The sequence below is a fragment of the Esox lucius genome, chromosome 15, assembly GCF_011004845.1.
Source record: "Esox lucius isolate fEsoLuc1 chromosome 15, fEsoLuc1.pri, whole genome shotgun sequence".
Taxonomy (NCBI): Eukaryota; Metazoa; Chordata; class Actinopteri; order Esociformes; family Esocidae; genus Esox; species Esox lucius.
Genome location: NC_047583.1, coordinates 24,199,419 through 24,225,337, shown reverse-complemented (window position 1 = coordinate 24,225,337; position 25,919 = coordinate 24,199,419). Strand labels below are relative to the sequence as shown.

At 41.9% G+C, this 25,919-nt stretch overlaps 3 protein-coding genes across 11 annotated transcripts in view; 1 reads left to right on the top strand and 2 right to left on the bottom strand.

Annotated features, from left to right (window-relative positions):
• Positions 1-1,697, bottom strand: part of ttc6 (tetratricopeptide repeat domain 6) — a 38,412-nt gene extending 36,715 nt beyond the window's left edge. Inside the window, exon 1 of the mRNA XM_013137340.3 lies at positions 1,063-1,697. Coding sequence (XP_012992794.3) covers positions 1,063-1,671 — 609 coding nt within the window. The 5' untranslated portion in view covers positions 1,672-1,697. The remainder of the gene's footprint in view (positions 1-1,062) is intronic.
• Positions 1,698-5,371: 3,674 nt separating this feature from the next.
• On the top strand, positions 5,372-8,372 carry foxa1 (forkhead box A1). Its single transcript, XM_010904945.4, has 2 exons — positions 5,372-5,568; positions 6,535-8,372. Exons 1-2 carry the CDS (start codon positions 5,497-5,499, stop codon positions 7,774-7,776), a joined length of 1,314 nt encoding a protein of 437 aa, XP_010903247.1. The 5' UTR covers positions 5,372-5,496; the 3' UTR covers positions 7,777-8,372.
• Positions 8,373-13,264: 4,892 nt separating this feature from the next.
• Positions 13,265-25,919, bottom strand: part of mipol1 (mirror-image polydactyly 1) — a 55,074-nt gene continuing 42,419 nt past the window's right edge. For all 9 annotated transcript variants that reach the window (XM_034297614.1, XM_034297610.1, XM_034297611.1 and 6 more), the window contains 2 exons: positions 18,827-19,081; positions 13,265-14,545 (listed from right to left, as the gene is read on the bottom strand). In XM_034297614.1, the coding sequence (XP_034153505.1) occupies positions 14,479-14,545; positions 18,827-19,081 (322 nt within the window). In that variant the 3' untranslated portion in view covers positions 13,265-14,478. The remainder of the gene's footprint in view (positions 14,546-18,826; positions 19,082-25,919) is intronic.

Genomic DNA, 25,919 nt, shown 5'->3' with positions numbered 1-25,919 from the left:
AACAGCACAAGACACACCATCCCTACAGTGAAGTATGGTTGTAGCATCATGCTGTGGAGATGATTTTCAGCAGCAGGGTCTGAGCATCTTGTGAAAATGTAAGGAAGAGTAGATGGAGAAAAAATGGAAAATTCTGCAATATAACCTGCTTCTGTCCCTTACAAATCTTAAGAAAAGAAACATTTCAACAGGACACTGATGCAAAGCACAAGGCCAAGGCAAAATTGGAGTGGCTCAAGAACAAAAAGCTACATGTTCTACATTTACCTGAAAAAAGTCTTATTATTTAAGAATTACAGTCCACAGGCATCATCCAACCAACCTGAACAAACTGGCGCAACAGATGATAAACACATAAGCAAAGCTGATTCATACCAGAAGACATAGCTGAAATTGCAGTGAAAGGTGGTTCTACCAAATATTAATGTAGAGCCTGAATACCTACTACGCAAGCAACACATTTCCATTTTTATTTTATTTACATTTACGTTTACTTTTCCTAACATAAAACCAACGTCACCATTCAATAATTGGTTTTGAGTGTAAGAGAAACATTAGTAATTCAGTAAAATTACAGAATTGTTTAGGGGTATTAACTTTTTCAAAGCACTGTATATTTTTTCAAGTTCATCTGAGTCATAAGGAACTTTTAGATAGGCTAAGGCATATATAATAATTAAGATCAACTGAAGCTGTAATTAACCTGCTTGAAATATTACACAAATCTATTTTGGGGTCAATGGCAATTAGACACCACCTCCATACCAACAAGGTATTTTGACGCCACCTCAAAGAAAGTCCCTACTCTCATTAAGATATAAACGTCTTCACCTGACTTTTGCTAAACATCATTGGACAGTAAAAAATAATAACTAAAATAAAAAAGGACAATACTTCTGAGGGTTAATCAATAGAAGTTCCACTATTAGGACAATGAACATATGAACTGCATTAAACAACATCCATTATTGAAGATCTCTACCAACAATGTGAATGTCAAAATACGTTTTGTAACCCTCTAGCATTTTATCAACTGGTATGCTATTGTTATCATGTTGTCACCTCATTGTCTGCATTGTAGCTGTCCCCCAGCACTCTCTCCATCAGCTCCTTCATCATCTGATCGGAGGCAGATGGCAAATCACTGTACCCTCTCTGTAAGGAGGCAATTATTTCATCTACTGTCGTCACACTGCCTCTGACACATCCCATGGCCATGACCTCTGACTCCTCTGGCTCTCTCTCCTCCTGGTCCTCTGATCCCGTGGCCCCAACGATGCCTCGGGCCTCATCCAGCAGCTCTGTGGTAGACTTGACACAGCTGGGGAACGTGGTGCTCCTCAGGCTCTTTGAGATTCTATTATCAGTGGACATACTCGATTTAGGTGTAGACCTGTCTTTATGTTTCCTTCTTTTCTTTTTTTTGACCTTCCGCGGGGTGCTCTCATGGTGTTGGTCGGAGCCCGAGTCCTCACTGTTCCTGCTCTCGTGGGTGCTGTCTGAGCTCAGAGCTCTGCTGTGGTAGTCTGACCTATGGACGTGCCTTTTAGCCTCCTTCTCTGAGGTAGACACCTGATCTGACTCCTGCTTGCTCTTGTGTACCAACGTCCTGGTCCCTGTTGCCGGCCTCTCTGACCTGGGCTTAGAGGGAGGCTGTGGCCTCATGGACATAGACACAGCTCTGGTAGTCCCTGCTAGCAGAGCTATGGCCTGCTTTGGGAACAGCGTTTGCCCTGGAGGACACCGGATCACATGAACAGAATCGATGGCACTGCTGACAACACTGGCTTCACTGATGCCTTTCATACGTGTGAGTCTTTGGGTTTTAGGGATGTCTGGTAGGAGAGCACTTTGTGGTGAGGAGGCAGGTGGGGATTTTAGCAGATCTGCATTGAACTCCACTGGGCTTACCGACTCTGCAGACATCGGAGAGGTCTCATTTTGGACTGCGCCAGATGTGTTACTGGGTCCCTTCGTAACATCTTCTAGTTCTGATGGCTCCAGGGTGTGGAGAAAGTCTTGTGGCTCGGTCAGTGTGTTATTGGTTGCATGGAAGTTGTACAGCTGCTTCATTTGTAGGAAGTCATGCTGGGACCCTTTGCGCAGAGCCTCTAACTCCTTCTTCAGCTTTAGCTCCTCACTGTGGCTTAAAACCTTATTTCTCAGCATGTTGCTCTGATTCTTTTCTATTAAAAAGAGCATGCAAAAGTTCAGCACTGAAGATGGAGGTGGTAAGAGTAGAATAATATACAGTATCTAACAGGGATTCACTGATAACAATTCTTGGCCAATTCCAATACAGACAAATTATATATTATATGATAGTAAAATAAATACACAGTCTGTTTCAGTAATTGTATATTAAAAATAAAACAACAGGACAGAGGGACACGGCAAAACATTTGCAGTAAGAACTACTGGAGTTGACTGGACGTCTAGCTATTCAGACTAAAGCACAATCAGTCGAAATGGTCTGCCATTTTGAATCAATTTAGTAAAAATGTTTGTACTAAATGTATATGTATTCCTTAATAGATGGCTCTGGGTAACAGGAATTATCTTTCAATGGGTGATGTGGGAACATAATTTATACGTTTTGTGGACAGTGAATCAATTATCAATTTTATTTTAATCTAAAATAAGTGATAGGCTAACATTACATCAGTGACATAAAGACTATGCTTGATTTGGCTTACTCCATAACTGATGATGATCAAGCAATTGATGATTATTACTGCGTTCCAAAAAGTAAAATTTTCAGTACACTTGCGGGTTAGACAAACGCAGCTGTTGAAACTCTACGCCACGCCCACAGACATTAGCAAATTTAGAGAACGATATGGGGCAGCGTAAGATTGCAGTATGAGTCGTCAGGCAAGCACAACACTCCCTCAAGATGTCTAGTTGGCAAGTTTAAAAAATAAACAAAAAAATAACGTTACAATGATGCCAATGAACCGCTTCAGTTAGGCTGCTGACTGAGTACTGTACCAGTAATTAGAAGCATGGGTCTATTCCGCAACAAACATTAATGTGTAAGCAAAAAGTGACTGCTTCTGTACCCAGGCTTCAGCTGATTACTGTTGCTAACCAGCTACTACTGTAAGTAATTTTAGAAAACTCCAACGCTTACCTTTTTCAAAAAAGGTTGAAGTGACAAGTCACATCTTTTTGTTGAAATTTGTTGAAATAGTTTCTTTTAAAAATCTGAATACCAAACAGGTTGTTGTCATCTCCTAAATGGGTTGGCAAAATAGTGACCCAGGTAAAATGTTTTGAAAACTATATTCTTGTAGATTTGATCGGATTTGATAACCACCATTTTCTTTGTGGCGGCTGTGAGGATCTCCCTAGCAACCAAACCAGTGTTGCCAGAAACCGCCTAAGAAACCAGAAACCCGGACCTGTCAAAAGCCCAAAACAAGCAACTTGGTGATGCAGACGAAAGCCCCAAAAAGCAACGCCTTTTCAACACACACTTAAGTCAGGGTACTATTTAAGTGGGAGAAAATATTAATTCAGCAAACGTACAAAAACGTATTTCTCTTAATGGTGGAATTCGATTTCAAACGAGCGTTTCTTTCACTAGCTTACCACTTGGTAGGCTACTATATTTTATAATGTTTGTGAACACATCTGTGTCGAAAAAGGGAACGCATTTGCCGTTTTTTGCGAACAAAAGTGAATTGATTGAACCCACTTCTAGCCACTGAACTAATTGGGTTAGGGTAAACAGACACTGCTTGTAGTGGCCGGCAGACGTACAGTAGCGAGCTGGACTAGACCCGACAGACTGTAGGCTACAGTAGGTCAGGACAGCTTTTATTTAAACTCGCTCTCAGTTTTAGTGTGCCACAATACAAAAGCCGAAATAAGTATGTGCATTTTAGAAACAAGCTAAAAAACGCAACCATCGACAGTCTATATTTCCAAGCGAGTTCCTGTAAAAAATAAGACCCAAGTCGCTTAACAAACCGACATGGCAACCCTGAACCAAAACCCACAACTAGGCGGGACAAAAAAAAAAACAAGACACCACGTGGGTGCAGACTTTATAATCCAGGTTATCATTCCAGTAAAAAACATTTTACATAATGCTGAAGGGCCCCCATTTATATTATACTGAATTAATATACAATTTCAATTTGACATAGGCCTATAACTTTTTATTTTCTCTTTTTATTATGTATCCCTGGGCTGAGATTGGCCGATTATTACAGCTAATTAAATATTACTGTGTATTGGCCAGCATATTCAAATGTAGGATATGTGACATTAGGATGGCATCCCGTGTTCATTTGGGGGCTTTAATCTTATTTCCCATAAAAATTTTCTGCTGTGAAATAAAAAACTTAAACATTACGCAGGGTGATCATGAAGACTGGTGACAGAATAAAGCCAATAAATTAGCCAAATGATCTGTAAACAACCATGTTCATCTGTTGACCTGCTGGGCCTGACAATATAGGCTATCATGTTAGAATTAAAATTCAAATTCTCCAATGCTTTGTGAAATGTTGCCTTGAACGAATCGATTTTCTCTCCCTAACACATCAGAGATCACCCTGAGATAATCCCATGTAATGCGAAAATTATCGCTGTTAATCGCTCATTAACGGGTTTAAAATCGAAGGATCTGTCTGCAACCCCTTGAAGGCCTAGAGTAGTTATCAGAGTGAATCTCTTTTCACGCGGATGTAGATGTGAACATCTGTCCTCTCCATTGTGGAGAGATTTTTTTTTAAATGAAGAACTGCGGGTATAGTCTGCGCATAAACGAAATTCCAGTAAAGAAATAAACATTGCGTAATGTGGAAAAACACAATCATGAACCAGAAAATCAGAATAATCATGCATGGATTCGTTTATTGGAATACAAGTTCTTCCCCACAGTGTGCACAATATACGTTCTTAATGCAGTTTGTTTCTTGTATTACCATAAAATTCCTTTTATGCTTTTTCATAATACAAAAAGGTTTTGTTTTTATTATATTTTTAGAATAATAAAAAAATATGTACTATGTTAGTTCACACTTTATTTGGTTTCTATCTTGTGTTGTCCACTGTATGCAGTATCCTTACTACTGGATAGGGGCCTAATTCCATAACGCTCGGGTTTTCTTAAAACCATGATTCATGATCCATTGAAAGTTTACACACCTTATGAGATGTTGTAGATAAACATTTCACTACATGGGTATTTTTTTTCTTTAAAGAAAAACCACTGGCAAATGATGGGCACAAGAGTGACTTTCAGTGAGGGGAAATGAGCCAGGGCAAATGAACACTGAAAAAGTGGGTGGGTGTGTAAGCTACCGCCTACGTAATAGGGGAAGATCTGCACTCACAGGTCACTGCATTCAACATCGCCTCACTTCTTTACTCTAGCCCTCTTGCAACATCCCGCCAGTTACGGCGCTCAGTTTCCTAGGATACATTTCTCGAAAACTTCAGTCTGAGGAACTGCATGTTTACGATTTGTGGATTTCCACCATAATGTTGGGTACAGTGAAAATGGAAGGTCACGAAACACCAGATTGGAGCAGCTACTACAATGACGCACAAGAGGTATGTTTATTTTAGTTTTATTAGATTTGGATTTCAGAGTAGCACTGCCACAGGCTGATTTCTACTTTTTTGTTTTGACAATCCATGTTTTTAGCAAAATGTATCCAGGGTCCTTTCTTTGAAATGATTCCATGGCACAGTGTTTTTGTTCATGGAATATTCGTTTGTTTTGGGCATAGACTTAATATGCAGCCTGATGTAACCCATATAGCCTAAAGAAAGAGAAACTGACAAACCCGCCGGGTGGCAGCAGCGCACGTTTCAGTTTTTCACAGTTTAGAATACTGAAAGGGTCGAATACACTTTAAACAAATAAGTGTATTATATATAATTCGAGATTATTCTACATTAAAACAGTAACGCATGCAGATTTAAAATAGGAATTTGATATTCAGGACCAGCCCTCAGCAAAGAGAACATGACATGTTGTCAATGCATGCTACTCGAAAAGGAAATTGCAGTCAGTTAAATGTTTAATACAATTTTCATTCGTGTAAACTTGGCTTGATGTTTTGTCTGTGCGTAATAAATACATAAAATGTTCATCCAAATCAGTGATGCCCTATCTCGGTCAGGATGGGTAAAAACCCGTCTGGATTTTGTTTCTACTTAGTAGTTATTTGCACTCACCTGGTGCCACAGGTCTGAATTCGCACTGGTTGAAGTGTTTCAGAAGAGTTAGGGCAGCCTTAATCTAAATGATTACATTGCTTTAAATAAATCACATTGAATGCCCAAATATACGTTTGTGATATATTAGATAGACTAAATTGCACAGCACTGTTTTCATGCTGCTCTTAATAAAATGGAATTAATTCAATCGAATTAAATTCGTTAATTATTTTTGACGTAGTTTGTGTCAATAGCCAACTACTATTAAGATTAATTATTTTGGCTACACATTATCTTAAGCTCTTTGATTGTTTGGAAGACCAATGCAATAATCACTATCTCATGTTATTACAGGTATATTCACCCATGGCAAACAGCGGCATGAATGCAGGACTGAGTTCCATGAATAGTATGAACAGTTACATGAGTATGTCTACCAGTGGAAATATGACCTCCGGTTCTTTCAACATGTCCTACGCCAATCCTGGCTTGGGAGCCGGACTAAGCCCCGGGACAATGGCAGGCATGCCTCCGAGCGCGTCCAGTGCTATGAACGGAATAGGTGGAGGGGTATCGTCAATGGGCACTGCCCTTAGCCCCTCGAACATGGGCGCAATGTCGGCTCAGCAAGCGTCCATGAACGCTCTTAATCCATACGCAAGCATGAGCCCTACCATGAGCCCAATGTCCTATACTCAGCCCAACCTGAATCGAGTAAGGGACAACAAGACGTTTAGGAGAAGCTACCCGCACGCAAAGCCTCCATATTCGTACATTTCTCTCATAACTATGGCCATTCAGCAAGCACCAAGCAAGATGCTCACGCTTAGTGAAATCTACCAGTGGATAATGGATTTATTTCCATATTACAGACAGAACCAACAGAGGTGGCAGAACTCTATTCGTCATTCCCTCTCTTTTAATGATTGCTTCATTAAAGTATCTAGATCACCGGATAAGCCAGGCAAAGGCTCATATTGGGCCCTGCACCCAGATTCTGGAAATATGTTCGAGAACGGTTGCTACCTCCGCCGGCAAAAGCGCTTTAAATGCGAAAACAGAAAGATGTCGTCAAGTAAAGGAGACGGAAGGAAAGATCTGTCCGGTTCTGGGTCACCTTCAAGCGAGAACGCCAACAGCAAGACTGGACATGTGGACTCAAACTCCCTATCCACCTCTAACCAGTCCTCCAGTCCTCACAGCATGGACCACAGGAGCAGTGGCACTGCAGCTGAACTCAAAAGCAGCGGGCCACCTCTCCACCCGGTGGCCAGCTCGGCCACGTCCCTGTCCTCTCTCCCTTTACCTCTGCACTCAATGGCGCACGAGTCCCATCTGCACCTTAAAGAGGATCCCCATTACTCTTTCAACCACCCGTTTTCAATAAATAATTTAATGTCATCTTCCGAGCAACAGCACAAACTGGACTTGAAAGCCTACGAGCAAGCTTTGCAATACTCCTGCTATGGTTCAGGTATGTCTTCCAGTCTACCCCTTGGCAGCGCGTCCATGGCTGGCAGAGCTATGGACCCATCCACAATAGATGCGTCGTACTATCAAGGTGTGTATTCCAGACCAGTCCTCAACACTTCTTAGTATCTTCAAATTTTTATAGTGCTCCACAGAAGGACGACAGAAAACATTTATCTTATTTTTGCATGCACCTGGTGCATAAGGACTGTTCTTTAATGTATAAGAATGAGTATGAGTAAAATACAATAGGTCTATACTATAAAGTGTTACCATTGAATGATTGTATATCCAGTTGTAAATCATTACTAGTGTATTTAAAACAGTTGTGAGCTTGTAGAATATTGTTGTATTCCCCGGACTTGTAGTCTCACAATGAAAATGTCCATGTGTTACTATGTGCATGAATGAAGGTCAACAAGGTCTCTTGGAACGCGTGACACAGGCGAAGCTCAAAACACTTGTTTGTTCCAGATATAGCCTACATTTTTAATGGATGTTGTCATTTTATGCATTGCTTTGATTTTATTTGCTAAATATCTGACAAACATATTTCCAACTCAATCCAATCTTGTATTACAATTTTAAATTCCATGTGGAAATGCATTATAAATAAAATATGTATTTCTTCTAGAAAAATTCCAGTCTTTATTTTGTGGTATTTTTCAAACCAGAAAATGGGTGATTTTATGTGCAGCCTAGCGTTTTGTTTGTTTGTTTTGATGTCTTTGCATGTGCTTAACTTATTTCTTGTTCATTTTCAAATAAAACAAAAACGATTTATTCACGGATTGTTGTAAGTTATTCTGTGCACGAGGCTTAATTTATACCACATAATGGCGCGTTTAACGCATATCCAAATAATTTAGGAATAAAGTTAATTATACGTTTTATTTTTTCAAAACTACACCTTTCAAATGTTTTTAATACGATTCTTAAAGTAATTTATTAATTATAGGGCCAACAGATTCAGTCAGAGGGGTGCATGAAGCCAATATGCATAGCGTTTGTTGTTCAGTTTTGTAAACTAATGCATACAATTATTATATCATGAATGTAACACAATTGCGTTCAAAATAATTGTCAATATTGTTGTGACATCCCTGAAAATTAGAAAATGTTAACTGGATTGAGGGTTGTTTGTGTTGACGCTTCTCAGTGATCAGTGAGCAAGGCTAAGCCAAACAGAAATATAGCCTCAGAGCTTTACTTCATAAAGGATTCGGGCGTGTTGTAAATGGATTTTTAACAATATCATGGAAAGGCCAAAGCATCTTTTTGTGAACCGTAACCCTACATGATTCGGCTCGTGAACCTGAACAGATTTGACTTTGATCATGGTATTTTGTAGACACACATTTTGGCTGAGTAACCGTGAAATGTGTTTAATTATCATGTAATTGCCCCCCGAAGCGCAAATAACGTGGAGAATTGAATTGAGCTTCATGAAAATATCTAGGAGACATTAACCGTTAGTTTTAGGCCTTTGCTCTTTGTTTTGGATACATTTCCACGAAAACAAATTCAAGAAAATGAAATATAAATATAATAAATTGTTTTTGAAGCCATGCTAGTTGGATGTAATATATCTAAAACTAAGAGTGTTTGGAACAACTGAGAAGCCTGGCTGAACATGTGTTGCACATATAGGCCTACTCTTTATGTTGCTTCAGATAAACTCACAATAATAACATCCATCTAAAAACACTAACATCTATACGCTTTCAATTGTTTCTTATTTGAACCAATTTTGAACGATAATATATTAAATGGTGACTAATTTCGTTTCATCGCTGGTCACTTGAAATCTCTGGAAATAATTAAAAGGCTAAATTGTTTGGCAAACTTTTTGTATTTTTCCTTGAAGAAATAGGTTAAAGTTAATATTGCGATTTTGATTTCTACAATATGATTTCGTCAGTGGTGAATTGATTTTACATTTCTACAGTTATGCCATAAAAACGGTGTTTATATGGCATAACATAAATCGCTTGTAAGAATATAAACGAAGGCATGAACAACAAATGTAATTAATTTTCCATAAAACCTGCTTAGCTGCAGATATGACCTAAATTGTATGTTCCATATCTGTTTAATTCATAATGGAACGTTTTTAGATCAAGGTGTTCTTTTTCAATAACGGACTATACAATACAAATGAATAAATAGTTAACCTACTTTATAGGCCTATTGTATCTATTTAAAAGTATATAATTCTAGGGGTATTATGCCTATTGTTATTCCAAAATCATAAAGCGTTGTCCAGTTTATAGACAGATAAACCAAAATGCACTAACACATTATTGTATTTTTTTCTCTTTTAAACTTCTCTTGCAAAGTGTTCCAATTCCAATAACATCAACCCCAGTTTGTGGGGCGCCGGAATCCACGTTTCCATGAGAAATCCTTTAACTAGCCTATATAGACAAGTCTTGTTCATTAGTTTACCCAGCTGTTAAGAAAAGCTTCAGTGTGAGAGATTCAGAATGGAAACCACCCTGTGTCGAAAGTCAAACAGTAAATAAAAACAGCGCGCAAACCTGACGGCTTTTAATTTAGTATGATTTTAATATTTGCTATTAGGTCATCATTTAAATAAAAATTATATTTAGCATTAACATATTTTAATGTTTTACTTAACAAGAAGCAATGGAGTTCTAAAAAACATCTAGGACGCAATATTTGTAATTTACTGAGACAGCTCATCATGTTGATAGCCTTTATGTTCGTTTATCTGATAAAGCTAACCCAATTAAAACATACTGTATCCTGTGGGCATAACCGCCTTTTGCCCATAAGATAGCAAGACGAAATTATCACATTTGAGGGTCAATTTAAAAATGATAATAGCAGATTGGCGTTATTATGCGAATTGTTGCAATCAAATCAATAATTACAATTTGGCACCGCATGTTCTTGTTTATTACTATCCTACAATAATAGTATTATTAATACTACTATTACTGATAATAGAAATAGATTCAAAGGCCCTTGGTTACTTGGTGTTTTTCTCTCACGCAGGCAGCACTGAACTATTGAAACCGTCCAACCTTTAGTAATGTGTGACATACGTTATCAGCAGGCAGTGCCCAGCATAAAGATTTCAACCAGCGGCTTGTATTCCAACTTATGTGGCATTTCTCGTTTCACCATCAAAAGCCCTGGCGCTTTCTTCAGCCTTATGGACAAGAATTTCGACAACAATGCGCAGAGCCCTTTACTTCAAAAGCGACCATCAGCGAGCCTACCCGTAGACCTTTCTTCTCCGTCTTTTCATTCTGAGTTTAGAAAGCCACTACAGGGCCAAGGCGCTTCTAATACCTTTTGATGGGGATTGAATTAATTATCTCCAATAACACAATTGTGCTTGGCCAACGAAAAGAGCAAAGCAATACCCCTTCAGATTCACAGACGAAAGAAAGGAGCTTTCAAAGGCCGAGGGAGAAGAGGGAGAGATCTCTATCCGAAATCAGCTTTAGAAGCAGCTGGTTTTCCATTAAAAATTATACGGGAGAAGTTTATTAGGTCTTTGTATCCTCAATATGCATCGACTATGTCAGGTTGGTGGTCCCTCGGCCTACCCTGCCTGCTACGAGACCGTGATGTTTTGTGTCTTCATTAATCCATTGGAGGCCACAATAAGGGACAACCCAATTGGTTTGTTTTTATGGTTGCTCTTCCGGCAGATTAACGGGAAAAGTTTGACCAAACAAAAGAAAATACAGACTAGTTATTAGTTATATACGTTTTGGATGAAGACAAACTGAAGTTTTTAAATATGTATCCACATTAAATAGCCTAGGCTTCTACTAAATATTTCTGAATTATCAATTGTTTCTTCTAACAGTAGGCCTTGGCCTATTTGTCAACATAAAACAGATAATAAATTCAACAATTTATTAATACGACACACAAGGCCGACGTAATCTAGCAAAATGTTAGATGCATGGCATAGTTGTATACTCATCTCGCAAGAACAACTGGCTAAATCAGGCTATATTTAACCTATATGCAACAGCAAGAGATTAAACTATATTATTTGTTTTCATCATTGAGAAATCACTTAATGCTTTTCACTAGGCCCGTAAAATATATAAAATATGTGCGTCGTGAACTTTTTGTAATTTAGCCTCAGGTTCCATAAACTACAGTATCACTAGAATAGTGTTCATAAGGTAGGTTATATATGGCTGGACGTATGGATGGAGGGCATTAAAGGGAAAGGAATGAACATATTTCGTGTCGTTATAGCAACATGATCTGTCACGCTTTTCTCCGAAGGCTATTCAACACTGGGCTGCCGGAACACGTTTTTAATTAAAGCGTATAAAAAGTTGTTTTGTAGTCATGTCATCTTGCGATTGGTTCTCAAAATTGGGTAAGCCTTAATAGGGATCCCCCTTCTTTTTGATGCGCCCGTGCGCAATCCTTTACATGAAAATGGAGACAGAAAAATAGACGTGGGGAAGTAAAGGATCACACTCAAACATAACATTGCAAAATATATACACATTTTGATTCTATAGGCCTAGTGAATATAGATTGTGGACTATAAACATAATTAAAATGTAGGCTAGATCTATAGACTACATGCCTATCCAACGCACAAATGGAGGCGTAGCCGATTTGGGGATAACCAGGGATATCAAAGTTTTCAGATTTCAACAAAGTGAAAGATTTAGCCTCCGTATTTAGAACAAGGCGGATTATCTAACGGAGAAACATACATTGGGAGGACCTTGTGGGATTAAGAGTGGGGACACCCAAGTTGTGCGATCTCCACGGTTACCAGCCGAAGAGAAATCGACGAGCTTGTCAGTGTCGCTGGAGCTTTTCTGAGGGGAGGGTAAAAACACCGCAACTCGCGCGTCTCTAGACCACTCTATCCTACCCCTTCCTTCTTTGGATAGCAACTTGAGGGCAACGGTGCATACAACCCATTTTCTGAGTACATAATCGATCATGTTTGGGTACACAAGTCTTACCACGGCCCTAGCTGTTTTATCGAACGAAACCGAGAGGAAAGGGGTACTAGTGAGGGGCAACTCATCAATATGAGTAAAGAAAACGTAAACGATGCGAATGTAAGTGTTTGGTGTGTAGTCTGTACTAAAGGTCGCCAGATCTCTTTGGCCCTCTTATGTTTATAAACTATCAGTATGCAAAGATGGAACACAGAGGGCCAACACAGAAAGCAAGTGAGGGAGAATGAGGGAGAAAAAGGAAAACGAAACTCCTAAATTAGTTATCCATGGAAAGTAACTCTCTTCGCACCTCACTCGCTAAAGCACATATTTATCAATGTTGCTAAAGTTTTTGAAAAAATCTGTCCAATAAGCATTTCTTATGACAATAGCCAAAATAATATTGCAAGCCAGTGATAAAAAAAATTGACCACTAGAGTTATCAAAATGTTCCCCCCTCTATATACTCTCACCTACTTTAAAACTTACCAAAAGTAATAATACTTTATGAAACAATTTAGTCCGCAAGAGAACAAATAATGAAGTTCGGTAATTTAGGTAAGTAATACATATATCTTACAAAACGAATATAGTTTTTCTCTACTTTTTAAGACCTGTTAGGAATTGATGACATTTTTGAGAGCCAAACCTTAGATAAACAGAAGTGTTAAGAATTTTATTTTCAATTATTCATACAATTCCATAGGGATTTAATGGTGTTAACCAAGTTGGAAAAAAAAAGTATAATGTTACACAAAGTCGATAGTGTTGAGCTATTAGATTAAACCCTTGGGACACAAAAAAGGTCACACTGCCTCTTTCTCAATCACAAAACATTAAAAAAACTCCCACTTGCCAGACACTGATCTAGTATCCAGCCTACTCTGCTACTCCAGCTAACACACTCCTGTAGTTTTTGTCATAAGAAAGGGCACTTCTGTAGCCAAATATCTGATTGACCAATATATATAAACAACGCATTAAATGACTTCAGTTTAAAGCTATTACATTAGAGTTTTGGCCAAAGACAGCATTCAATTTAAATGTTTGTTTTATTTCCTATATTACACACAATAAAACGTCCATGAGCTATAACAGCATTTATGACTTTAAAATACAACAGATGCAAACACAAATACTGGAAGTTAATACATTATGTTCCTCAAATCCAACATCCATTCGTGATTCGATAGCATCATGGAGTTGACCAAATAAAACAAATGTTATTTGGCCCAAGGTAGCATGTGAAATCCAGGCAGCACCAACAACCTTTACAATACAGCACTAACCTTTTCAGTCATATACTGTATATGTCAGCACACTGTATTGATCTGGGATATCAAAGAGAATGCCACTTTTATCAGTAAAGCAGGCAGGTATTTACCAGGTAACAAAGATAGGCAGCAACACAAACATCAATGCCGAAACAAGGCAATGAGAGAAACATTCAAAACAAGATTGTCAGTAAAATGTAAAATTTAGTGTGAGAAGTGGTCCGCGGCAAACCAACAGCCCAAGCGGTTAAACATTTACGATTCAGTTTGAGCCTAGCCTGGAATGGGGCTTTGGAGTGCAGCTCTTCTAACAACTGTTTGCCCAGTTAAGACTTGGGTGTGTGTACACATCGTTGAACGCAGCAGACCAGGCCTGGATGGGCAGGGAGTCAGCCTGGTCACCAGATGTGGCCATTGGGCTGGTCGTTGGGTCAGGTTGCTCCACAGCGAATGTCATTCTATTATCTTAACAATGCACTGCTTTTAAACCAGCGTCTATAGGGACCGGGACCTGCTTAAGGAATAGGGTGCCACGTTTAGGGCCTGGAACTGAACGGCCTGACTGCTGCTTCCCCCACTGGCCACGTCCTTCAGATGACCGTCCTCACGCTGCCGGTCCCCACCTTCTTCCTCAGCACCTCCACTAGCCGCTCCAACCTGCGCCAAGACAAAGACACTAACGTCAATGACCTAAAGACATGGGAGAAGGCTGAGTGAGCCTGAAAACCGAGATGCTGGGGAGGAGGGGGTGACTTAGAAACTAGGGGAGAAAAATAGGGGGGACAGAAGAAAAGTGGAAGGGAGGGAGGCATAGAGGAGGGAAGAGTGTGAGGAATGAATGCACCTGTCCTGTTGTGGAGCCTCAACTAACACACGGACACACCAGTGTTTTCAGGGATGACGGCAAGACCCCTCCTTAAGAGGGCAGCTAGTCAGACACAACCTAAAACAAACTAAACCCACTGAAAATACACCCCTCTTCAAATTGAGAGGAGTCCGTGTTTTTTCTGGGCCAAGGGACCGGAGCATCACACAGCAAATGACTCCCTGACAGGATGGACATCACAAGGAATTATTGGGCGGGAGAGAGGAGAGGAACTCTTATGGAGTGGAAGGCTGGGTGACAGAGACAGGAAAGGTCATGTAGCTTTTCTGACTGTCTAGAAACGAGACGCGAGCGGCTGGCCAAAACACGTACGGTCGTCACATTCATATTTGATCTGGCCCAGACTGTTATGAGTCTGCTACTGAAACACCCATGTGATTTTAAAGAATTTGGGCGTTACGTTTTGACCAATAAAAACATGAATGGAATCGTATATTATTTTTACTGGCCAAATAGTACGATTTCTAGCTATTTAGTTCAAAAGCATCCAACTAGAAATAAAACTATTCTGTCTCTATTCAAATCAGAATTAATTTCACCAATTGTTGAATAATATTATAGTTCCATGGTTTTAATAGCCCTAAAGGAATCAGCTGAAGCCTAATTAAATGGGACATTAAGGAGCAGCACTGATTGGTGAAGAGCATAATGCTAAATAGATAAAAATGCACTAGATAAAAAAAATTGCCCATCTGTCATAAATCAATCAATCAATCAAATTTATTTATAAAGCCCTTTTTACAACAGCAGTTATCACAAAGTGTTTTAACAAAAACACTCAGCCTTAAACCCCAAGGAGCAAACAACAGTAGTGTTGACTTTCAGTGGCTAGGAAAAAGTCCCTAAGAAGTCACATGGAAGAATGTTAGATCAATGAACAAAACGAATGCACATATGTTCGAATAACTGATGAGCTTACGGAAGTTTTCTTTCAACTGCAAACATTCTTCCATGGAATTCAAAACTTTGGGAGCACTTAGACAATGAAGAGCTCCCACTGTGAATGAAATTAGAATACAAAGCCAGGACTGAACCCCAGAATAGGCTTCTTGTTATAGGGGAAGGATTTAAAGCTCTTTCCAAGAACATCTTATCCCTCGTCCTTACGGTGATATCACCGATATGGTCGGGGTCTCAAATGGTGCCCTATTTACCATTTAGTGCACTATGTTTGACCAGGCCCGGGTCAAAAGCAATACACTATGTAGGGAAGGCAGGCTGCCATTGGGATGCGGAGATGGAAATATTACACGTGTCACAAGTGGAAAGGCTTCACACAGGCACGCAACAGCACTGCTCCGGTAGGTGTATAAGAGTTCTCCAAAATAATTATTACTCTGACTTTTCAGATAAAATTGATCAAAAATCACAAGATAAATCTTAAGTTATTGTATTTACACAAGTAGAAAATTATGTGCTGGGCATTTTTCACCATTGAGATTGAACCTTGACTCAAGTCGCTGGTTAACGCCAATGAAGTGTCCTTGAATTCCTCTTACTGTCCATGTGTATCGCACTTGAGACACACAACCCAGAAATAACAAACACTTCTAACAAAGAAGAAAGAGAAATCTTTGATCTTTTCCAGGGACTAGGTTCTTCTCCTTTTTGAAACATGGTGCATTGATTATTTTAGTTGTAATGGTCTGAGAAGACCCTGTGTGTTGTCTGTCTTGCCATCGTTTCTACTGTGTGACTGGTAACCAAGTAGTATCTGGGAGTAGGGGTGAAGGTATTCTCCATTTGTTATCATCATCCCCATAAACCTGCCTGTTTAGCAGCCGTGACTGAATATACAGCTTGGTGAGCACCCACGCTTGCATGAAGGTCTGACACATTAGCTTTGGTCAGTGTGCAATGTACATGCAAACCAAGCACACACACACACACACACACACCCGCCCGCCCGCCCAACCTGCCCTCAATCTGTGTGTTGCATCACGACTCAGCTATTTCACACTGCGAGAAATCTCTTACTCCCTCTCAACCCCCCCTCCTAATTCTAACTTTTACTCGAAAACGACCCCCCCGCCCCCCCCCCCAAAAAAGATTTTTTTTCTCAAAGGGGACCGGCAAACTGTCCCCATAATCAGATTTTTGGGACCTCCCAAGTATAGGAAAAACAAGGACGTGCACACCTTGTCCCCCCCACCCTGGGTGCTAACGGCCGAGCCCTTCACTGCACTTCAAAATATGTGCATTAGCCTCTCCGTCACGTTTGCACAATTAGACGGTTCCAGGCAGTGCGCGTGTCTGTCCAAGGTGTACTGGTGTGGCGCTGGGGGTTTGGAACAACACTGTTTACAGAGGGTGGCCGGTAAACCCAAACACACACGCCGGGAGGAGCCAGAGGAAATATAAATCCTGATTAAGGATTCGCAGTGTCGCAAAACCAACAATTATAGCTGGAATAAGACTGGGTAAACACGCAGCTCCTCGCATAATTTCTAAACAACCCAAAACCAGAATTTTTCGACAGCAGAAACATCACAATCTGTGTTGTAATGGAGTGGGTATGTCGTGATAGATGGATAGCCTTCCCTGGAAGCGCTTGGTACAACAGCATTTAAGACCTCCGAAACTGCTCAGAATATTATTCAATATAGTTTATAATAATAACTGGTTCAAAGTGATGCAGAAATTGCCATTTCCATAATTTGCCACCATTAATCATAACGAAATAGAAACCTAATCCTCATAATTGGCAAATGGAGGCAAGGAGATATGTAATCTTCTCTGGAACCAGTCCACAGGAAAGAATCAGAGGGTTTAGAGAGAAATGATGATGATGAAGAGCCAGACACCAGAAAGCAGCGTCACTGGACCACCACCTCCTGATGAAGAGGGTCTTTGTATGTTCTGGCGTCCTCCAAGGCCAAGTCAGGCAGACCATTAGCCATTCTGCTCAGCCCCTCCATCAATGGCGCTTCAGGGCCCGACGGCCCCGTCTGGCCCCACCACTCAGGTGCCACATTCTGGGCCGCCTCTCTGTTTCCTCTGGCAGGCTGTGGGCTCGGGGGGGGTGGGGCTCCCCCAGCATTCTTCGCACCACCGTGCGACGGGGATCGCATCAGAGCTGCCCCTCACCGCCTCCCCGCTAACCCATCCCCCCGCGACCGTGGTGCGGCCCAAATGACGCCCTATCCACTGTGCGGTACAGCGCGCCGCTTGTGACTGGAGCGAGAACGGGGTCGGCCGTCCATCCTGGGGTCAGATATCGGTCTTCAGACGGGCCTGCTCCACCGGGGCCTGGGCTGCAGTCTCTCAGCCAGCCCATCACACCTTGACGTCCACGAAACCCCCCGGCAGGCATCTTTCTGGGAAAGGGTCAGACTGACGCCCCGGTCCCAGACCATGCTCTAAAACTGTCAGCACTAACCTGTTGCCCTCCACCAGGAACAGAGCCAGATGGGTGAGAAAAAAAAAACCTTGGCTGGCGAAACATCAGCTACAGCACTGCACTCACGCAGCGTTCCCACTCCGTAGCACCCTGCCCGCAGCCACCCAGGACTGAAATGTGTGTCGCGCAACAACGCGCAGAGAAGTTGTGTGATCTTTTGTAAAAAGAATCCATTTAAAACAGAGGCCCTCCGGTGAAGATAGAATAAACATAATACCAAACCAGAATCCCCTCTTTTCCCCATCCCAATCAGAGGGCTGAGGTGGGGGAGGGGAGACACACAGTCACCCACCTCCCCCCACCGGCCAACCCCTGTTAATTCAACAGGCAAATAGATGAGCAGGGTGACGGCTGTTTGTTCAGTGGGGGGGGGGGGGGGGGGGGGGGGTTCAGGGAGAGCCATGATGTGTTTCTGGGGACGTGGTGGGGAAACGTTTCGCGGGGGTTGATGGAGGAGCATTGCTGTCATGTTGTTGTCATGGGGCAACAAGCCAGGGGTTCAGGGTGTATCTGTTTAAGGTGAAACTGGCAGGGGTACATATGAGCGTTCATTTCACGGGATGGGAAGTAGACTTAGTGGTCGTTTTTTTTAAAGGCTAGCCATTACTAAGTGGTCTGTTAAATCAGTGTGGTACCGTAGTAAGTTACTCACTTGTGAACTTTGTCGCTGGCCTCCCTCGCTGCTTCCTGGGACTGTTGTAGCTGGGCCTGGGTGCTCTGGTGTTCTGCAGCCAGTCTCTGGAGCTGAGCTAGGAGAGGCTGCTGCTGGGGGGAGCTGGCCAGGCCAGAGGGGCTCTCCCTGGGCTGGAGTGGCTTGGTATGGAGGGTCTGGGAGGGAGAGCAGAGAGATGAGCTCGTCTGCCCTCTCCGACTGCTGGTTGCTGTCTCACACTGGGCTTGGTTCAGGCTGGAGGGAGATAAATGAGACACGCTTTATACAATGTTAACTCGTCACCACAACGTTACAAAAATGTAATGTGTAGGTAGCGTGTAGATACAGTACGAAGTACAACTAGCGACTAACAGCAAAAGATAGACTGGGCCTTAACTGAATGGACACGAAACAATGAAGCCCTATTCATTTTTCAATTAAGGGAATCCTGGCAGGCGGGGGTGGGACCGTTGGGCAACGTGAGGGTGGCGTGGGAGCGGGAACGAGGTGGGAGCAAAGTTCGGGAAAGCTGAACTTAATGCAAATATTCAGGGACATTGTTTTGCCTCTGAACAATCAAAGCTCACTAGTGCCATGTAGCACTACATAAGGGTGAAGGGTAAGAAATGTTTAGGACGGTTATTAAGCCACAACCAAACTGCTTCTTTCATTACATTTCACTGAGACAATGATATGATCTTATGAATTCTAATTGGAATACTGACCCTCAATTCTGTCAAACGCGGTGGACAGAACAAAACCTCAGACAGAAATAATACAGCAACGCTGTGACCGGCAGCAGGTAAACAGGCCCAGATGTGAACTGAAGTTGTTGTAGAGTCAGGATGACCTCAACAGGCTTCCCACAACACATCTGCTCCACTCAGTTTGGAGTTTCCAGTCAGAGTGCCGCTGGACACATTTCTATCACAAACAGACAGAAACTTAACCTTAACCAATTAAAGCATGCCTGCAGTTTACCTGACAATAGGGAACGTTATTCTGTATCAACACCCTGTGGCAAAGAGACACGTTTAATATTCAAACGCTATGTCACTACAAGAGACAATATCTGGGAGCAATAATGCGGTGGAATGTCAGTGGAATATATTACCATATATTACTGACAGGATTGACTGACTGAGCGCAGCAACCTTACTGAATGTGTAAGCGCGACGGACTTGTTGAAAGCGTCAAACTGACTGACACAGAGGAGCTCAAGGTGAAAGCAGACAGGTGTTTTCCAGGGAGATGAGAAATAGATATATAGACACCTACAGATCTCTCAAAAAAAGACTTCAGTGGTTATGTTTTGGTTGCTTGAGCTTGGTAATGTACAGTATTCTTCCCTGAAGTGAGGGCTGAAAGAGTTCAGAATGAGTGCGCAATAAAGAGACCAGTGCACCCTTTGGGACAAAAGCTATTTGGGTTGTGAAACTCTATTCTTGACTCTATTGCAGCAACTATAATCTATTATAGAATAATATCCATGCCCATGTCTATCCAAAGTTTTCAGTTATTAACCCAAAACAATTTCAACAGACCTTTTTTGGACAACTGGATATGAAGATATCCAAGCAATTGGAAAAGTTGAAAAGTCCCAATTAAACACTGATAAAAAAAAAAACTGAGATTGGGTAACTTGACATTGCATCAGTCCCCATCTGACCAATAATTGATTCTAAATTTAGCCTAATTCAGCTTGAGTTTGTCAATGTTATTACGTCAGAGAGATAAAATAGAAAGTGACAATCCGGAAGATTCAGGCAACTGAACAATTTAGAGGAAGGCAGTGAATTTAAAAAATCATCAGCTTGCAGTATAGACAGTGTAGCCAGATTTTCAGTTACACCATCCAGTACCGTGTCAGAGCCTGAAGAACAGCCTCAATTCTTTGGGGCCTGGATTTAAAAAGGTGTCATAAATGTTCCACAGGGACGTTGGTCCATGCTGATGTAATGTCGGTAAATTCATCATGTCAACACCCCGTCCCATCTCATCCTAAACAGGCTCTAGTGGGTTCAGGTCTGGGGTCGGTGCAGGCCACTCAAGTGAACTGGGATCTGGACAAAACTATATTATCAAAGTTAAATAACAAACTGCACTAAAACTAAAAAAATAACATCATTGAGGGGTAAGTACTGGTTAAAATCTAGATAATAAGATACGCTCAGATAACAATAGCCATTTTATCCTCCATTAGCACTGTGAGCAACACTACGGTCAGGTGACCAGTGACTGCTGACAACCTAATCTAGATTAATGACCTGAGGTGTATGGCCTCCATCCAGGGTGGATGTGTGTACATAGCTTTTGGAATCATACAAGTCTTTCTGGCCTGCCGTGCCTTCTAATGACTTTCAGGGCAGAGAGGCTGAAGCTCCGGTTTAATGCTTCCTCATCTCTTTCGGAGCGGACTGGAATCAATTGGGTTCTATTGATGGGTATCGGAAGTGATGTAAAGGCTGTGTGCAGTGTTTAATTAAAGGCAAACACATGGGGTGTGAAGGTCCGATGACTCTGACAAACAAGGGCAGGGGAGCAATGCTTTACTATGGATTATCTTATCTGACCCCTTCATCCAAATATTGATCTGATCACATTTTGTCCATCCAAGCTTCATCTGAACACCCGGCTGGAGAGAGATGTAGGCCCAGTACAGTAATCTCAGTTGACTTTACCACAGAGTACAGTATTTACAGTATGTGATGCTGTGCTCCAGATTCCTCATTCTTATCTCCTGCCCGCTGTGGTTCTTGTGTGTCTATCTGTAGAATGTTTATGACTGTGCATTCTGTGTTTCTGAACAAAGAGGCTTCCTGCTTCAGTTTCTGCCATTGACCTACAGAAAAGAGAACAGTCTCTGGGTCTGCACTACAGAAAAGTTAACCATTAACTTGACTTGATCAGATAACACAGCACAGACGCTAGAGCACAACAAACCTGCCCTCGAAATCTAGGGGTGGGTTTGTGTCCCAAATGGCACCCTAGTCAAAATACAATGCGCTACTTCTGAACCAGTATTACAATATAAAGGGAATAGGGTAGGATTTGGGACAGACATATGGTTAATGTGTGGAGGAGGATTGCCATCAAGGGCCGAGCATGTAACCACCCTTTAATAGAAACGTATCTTTTAGGGCTCTGAACAAATAAAGCAGCAGGTCAGTGCTAATAAACAGGCAGGTCATATACCTCACCTATTATCAGACACCAAGCCAGGATACTGGACCCACTAGTCCCAGGTCACACTATAACAGAGACACCGCCCTGCTTCATAGAAGGCTGCAGACAGGGATCAAAGTACAGGGATCAAAGTTTCTTGGGGGTAACACGCCCTACAAGGTCTTTTCATGTTGGACTTCTTCTCACGGTTGTAAATGGTACTTTTGTGCCAGATGACTCTGCCAGATGTTGAGCAAGCAGTTTGCAAGATTTCCTTCTGTCCCTCAATGAATTTGCCTTTCTGTACAGTTGATCAGATTCAGATCACTTTTGGGGTCTTCCACTGTGTGATCTGTCTACGACTTGATTGGGGGCTACCGCATGCAGAGTATTGCCTTGTTGATAAATAACTATGATTTTATGTCTGTCAAGTTGTGTTATCTTAACTGTTTCAAAGGCAGATCCATTCCATATATTTAATTAATTCCACCACCGGCATGCCTGGTTCAGCTTACCACTACCTCATTAAGTTAAATAAGGTGTGCTGCTGGTGGAATTAAAGAAATACATGGAATGGCTGGGGAGCCAAATGCAAGGACAGGTTTTGGAAACAAACCTGTGGTCAATAAGCCTTTTCACAAGACGTCAACTTGTTGTGCTCAAGTTTGCATACCCTTGCAGAAATTGTGAAATTTTGGCATTGATTTAGAAAATATGCATTTTCTTTTATGGATAGTGATCATATGAAGCCATTAATTATCACATAGTTGTTTGGCTCCTTTTTAAATCATAATGAGAACAGAAATCACCCAAATGGCCCTGATCAAAAGTTCACATACCCTTGAATGTTTGGCCTTGTTACAGACACACAAGATGACACACACAGGTGCAAATGGCAATTAAAAGGTGAATTTCCCTTCTGCTGCTTTTTAAATTGCAATTATTGTCTGTGTATAAATAGTCAATGAGTTTGTTAGCTCTCACGTGGATGCACTGAGCAGGCTAGATACAGAGCCATGAGGAGCAGAGAACTGTCAAAAGACCTGCGTAACAAGGTAATGGAACTTTATAAAGATGAAAAAAGATATAAAAATATATCCAAAGCCTTGCAGATGCCAGTCAGTACTGTTCAATCACTGATTAAGAAGTGGAACATTTTGGGATCTCTTGATACCAAGCCAAGGTCAGGTAGACCAAGAAAGATTTCAGCCAAAACTGCCATAAGAATTGTTTGGGATACTAAGAAAAACCCACAGGTAACCTCAGGAGAAATACAGGCTGCTCTGGAAAAAGACGGTGTGGTTGTTTCAAGAAGCACAATACAACGATACTTGAATAAAAATGAGCTGCATGGTCGAGTTGCCAGAAAAAAGCCTTTACTACGCCAATGCCACAAAAAAGCCTGGTTACAATATGCCTGACAACACCTTGACACGCCTCACAGCTTCTGGCACACTGAAATTTGGAGTGACAAGACCAGAATACAGCTTTATGGTCACAACCATAAGCGCTATGTTTGGAGGGGGTCAACAAGGCCTATAGTGAACAGAATACCATCCCCACTGTGAAGCATGGTGGTGGCTCACTGATTTTTTGGGGGTGTGTGAGCTCTAAAGGCACAGGGAATCTTGTGAAAATGTATGGCAAGATGAATGCAGCATGTATCAGAAAATACAAGCCAGACAATTAGCATTCTTCTGCATGAAAGCTGCACATGGGACGCTCTTGGACTTTCCAGCACGACAATGACCCTAAGCACAAGGCCAAGTTGACCCTCCAGTGGTTACAGCAGAAAAAGGTGAAGGTTCTGGAGTGGCCATCAGTCTCCTGATCTTAATATCATCGAGCCAGTCTGGAGAGATCTCAAATATGTGGTTAATGCACTACAACCAAAGACGAATTTTGCCAAGACGAATTGGCAGCTATAACACTTGCAAGAATTCGGGGCCTCATAGACCACTATTACAAAAGAATGCATGCTGATGCTAAAGGGGGCAATACACAGTATTTGAGAACTAAGGGTATGCAGACTTTTGAATAGGGGTCAGTTCATTTTTTATCTCTGTTGCCATGTTTGTTTTATGATTCTGCCATTCTCTAATGACCTTCAGTTGAATGTGAATTCCATGAGATATAAAAGACGTGTTTTGCCTGCTCACTCATGTTTTCTTTACAATGGTAAACATATTACCAAGTCTCCTAGCGTATGCAACTTATAATGTTTTTAGGACCATATTATAATAACTTCCTCAGGTGACCTGCGATGTGTGCACAGTACTGTACTCTTCATAACTAACATGGTTGTTGTCATGTTTTGTGTGTCATACTGATCTGTGACCAGGCCTGTTTGGTTCTTCCTACTGCAGAAAGAAATAATTCCCAGTGTGATCCCGTCAGGCGGTGGGAGGGTTGACAGCATTTCTATCACATGCTTTTATGATGTAGGGGCAAAAACCAATTAGGGCTTGGCGTTTGGGGTCCTGCAGGGACGCTGCCGTGCATTCTGAATAACTTCCTGTGTTTCTGTCTCAGTGGAGTCTAGCTCGCTGCGATGGCTCTCAGACAATCTGGTAAATGTATTAGGCAGCACAGAACCGAAGGGAAGGGCTAGCCCCGAGCCGGAGCATTGGTTCACTATAGCCAGGTTTCACTCAGGCAGGATCGATGGGGATGGTATGTTGTGTGTCCCATTAAAATGAACATCTGAAAGTGAAGTGGACATTCATTGAGCTCATGGGGGACAGTGGGAGTTGACAGGCGTGCTTCTTCATTGGTGACAATAGGCGTTGCCATCATCAGTGTTTTGTGGAGATCACTGCGCAGGGCCGCGTGTAGCAAGGCCATAGTACCAAAACCCCAAGGAAGGCAGACGCTCTTGTATCCAACCTGCTAGCCTAGCTAATGACTATTGAGTTTGTAGGTGTTAAAGCGTGAAGCACTCAGCCACCGTGATAATCAGCCTTCCCCAGAGAGGATGGAGCAAAGATGGAGTGTTAATACGTGTCCTGCTTTGTCCGACTGACTCCGTTCAGCAGCCCTGGGTTGAGTCCCAGACAGCACACTATTCCCCATGTAATGCACTTCTTTTGAGCAGGGTCATTAAGTCTCTGATAGTACCCTATGTAGGGAAGAAAGAGCCATTTGGGAAGTATCCCTGGTCTGGCTGGCTGGGTGTCAAACAAAGCATGGACGTCGCCGTCTCCCTCCCCGTCGGCACACCCGTTGAGGCTCCAACAATCCTCTAGTACAGCTAGTCAATTTCTCTCTATTTTTGCTTTCCTTCGACAAGGGTTTCTCTGAACACGGAACCCATAATGAGAGTCTGTTTTGACGTGGTAGGCTAGCCATCCGCTAGCAGTTTTGGCCCCCCGCTCCTTTGCCTCCTCTTCCCATGCATTTTTTCTGGGCCTTTTTTCCTTTACGTCTACCGCCTCTCTTTCATGTGATTGGGTGTGCGTGTTATCCCGCGGACACAATGGCCAGGGCCGGCGAATCCTCAGAGCAAACAGACACACAGAGCAAAGCGTAGCATCTTCTCATCTGGGCTTTGTTGGGACTGGAAGGATGGCTCCCCACATAAAGGTTCATCTCCACAGGAGCACTGATAGGACCCAGTACAGGCTCCCTCTTCTATCTCCCCCTCCCGTTCTCACACAATGCAAATCGTCTGAAGAAGGGAGAATACAATGTCGTCTTCAGTCTCCTCAAAGCCAGGGTGGGGTGGCGTGAATATCGGGGGGAGGGGGGTGCTCAGAAAATGCTAGTATTCTCAGGAATCTGTCACTTGGTGGTAACCAATCCCAAACACTCCAACGCATACAGATATAAAAATGACTACATAAAACTATCAGGACATGAGATACATTAATAACAGGATGCGGGTTACCAGACCAGATTGGCCACTTTCTGAGCCAAGGGAAAAGACACA

Excerpts from the sequence above, each read along its gene's own strand:
- foxa1 (XM_010904945.4), top strand. The coding sequence starts at position 5,497 with ATGTTGGGTACAGTGAAAATGGAAGGTCACGAAACACCAGATTGGAGC. Across the intron at positions 5,569-6,534 it reads ACTACAATGACGCACAAGAG|GTATATTCACCCATGGCAAA; the intron begins GTATGTTTATTT and ends ATGTTATTACAG.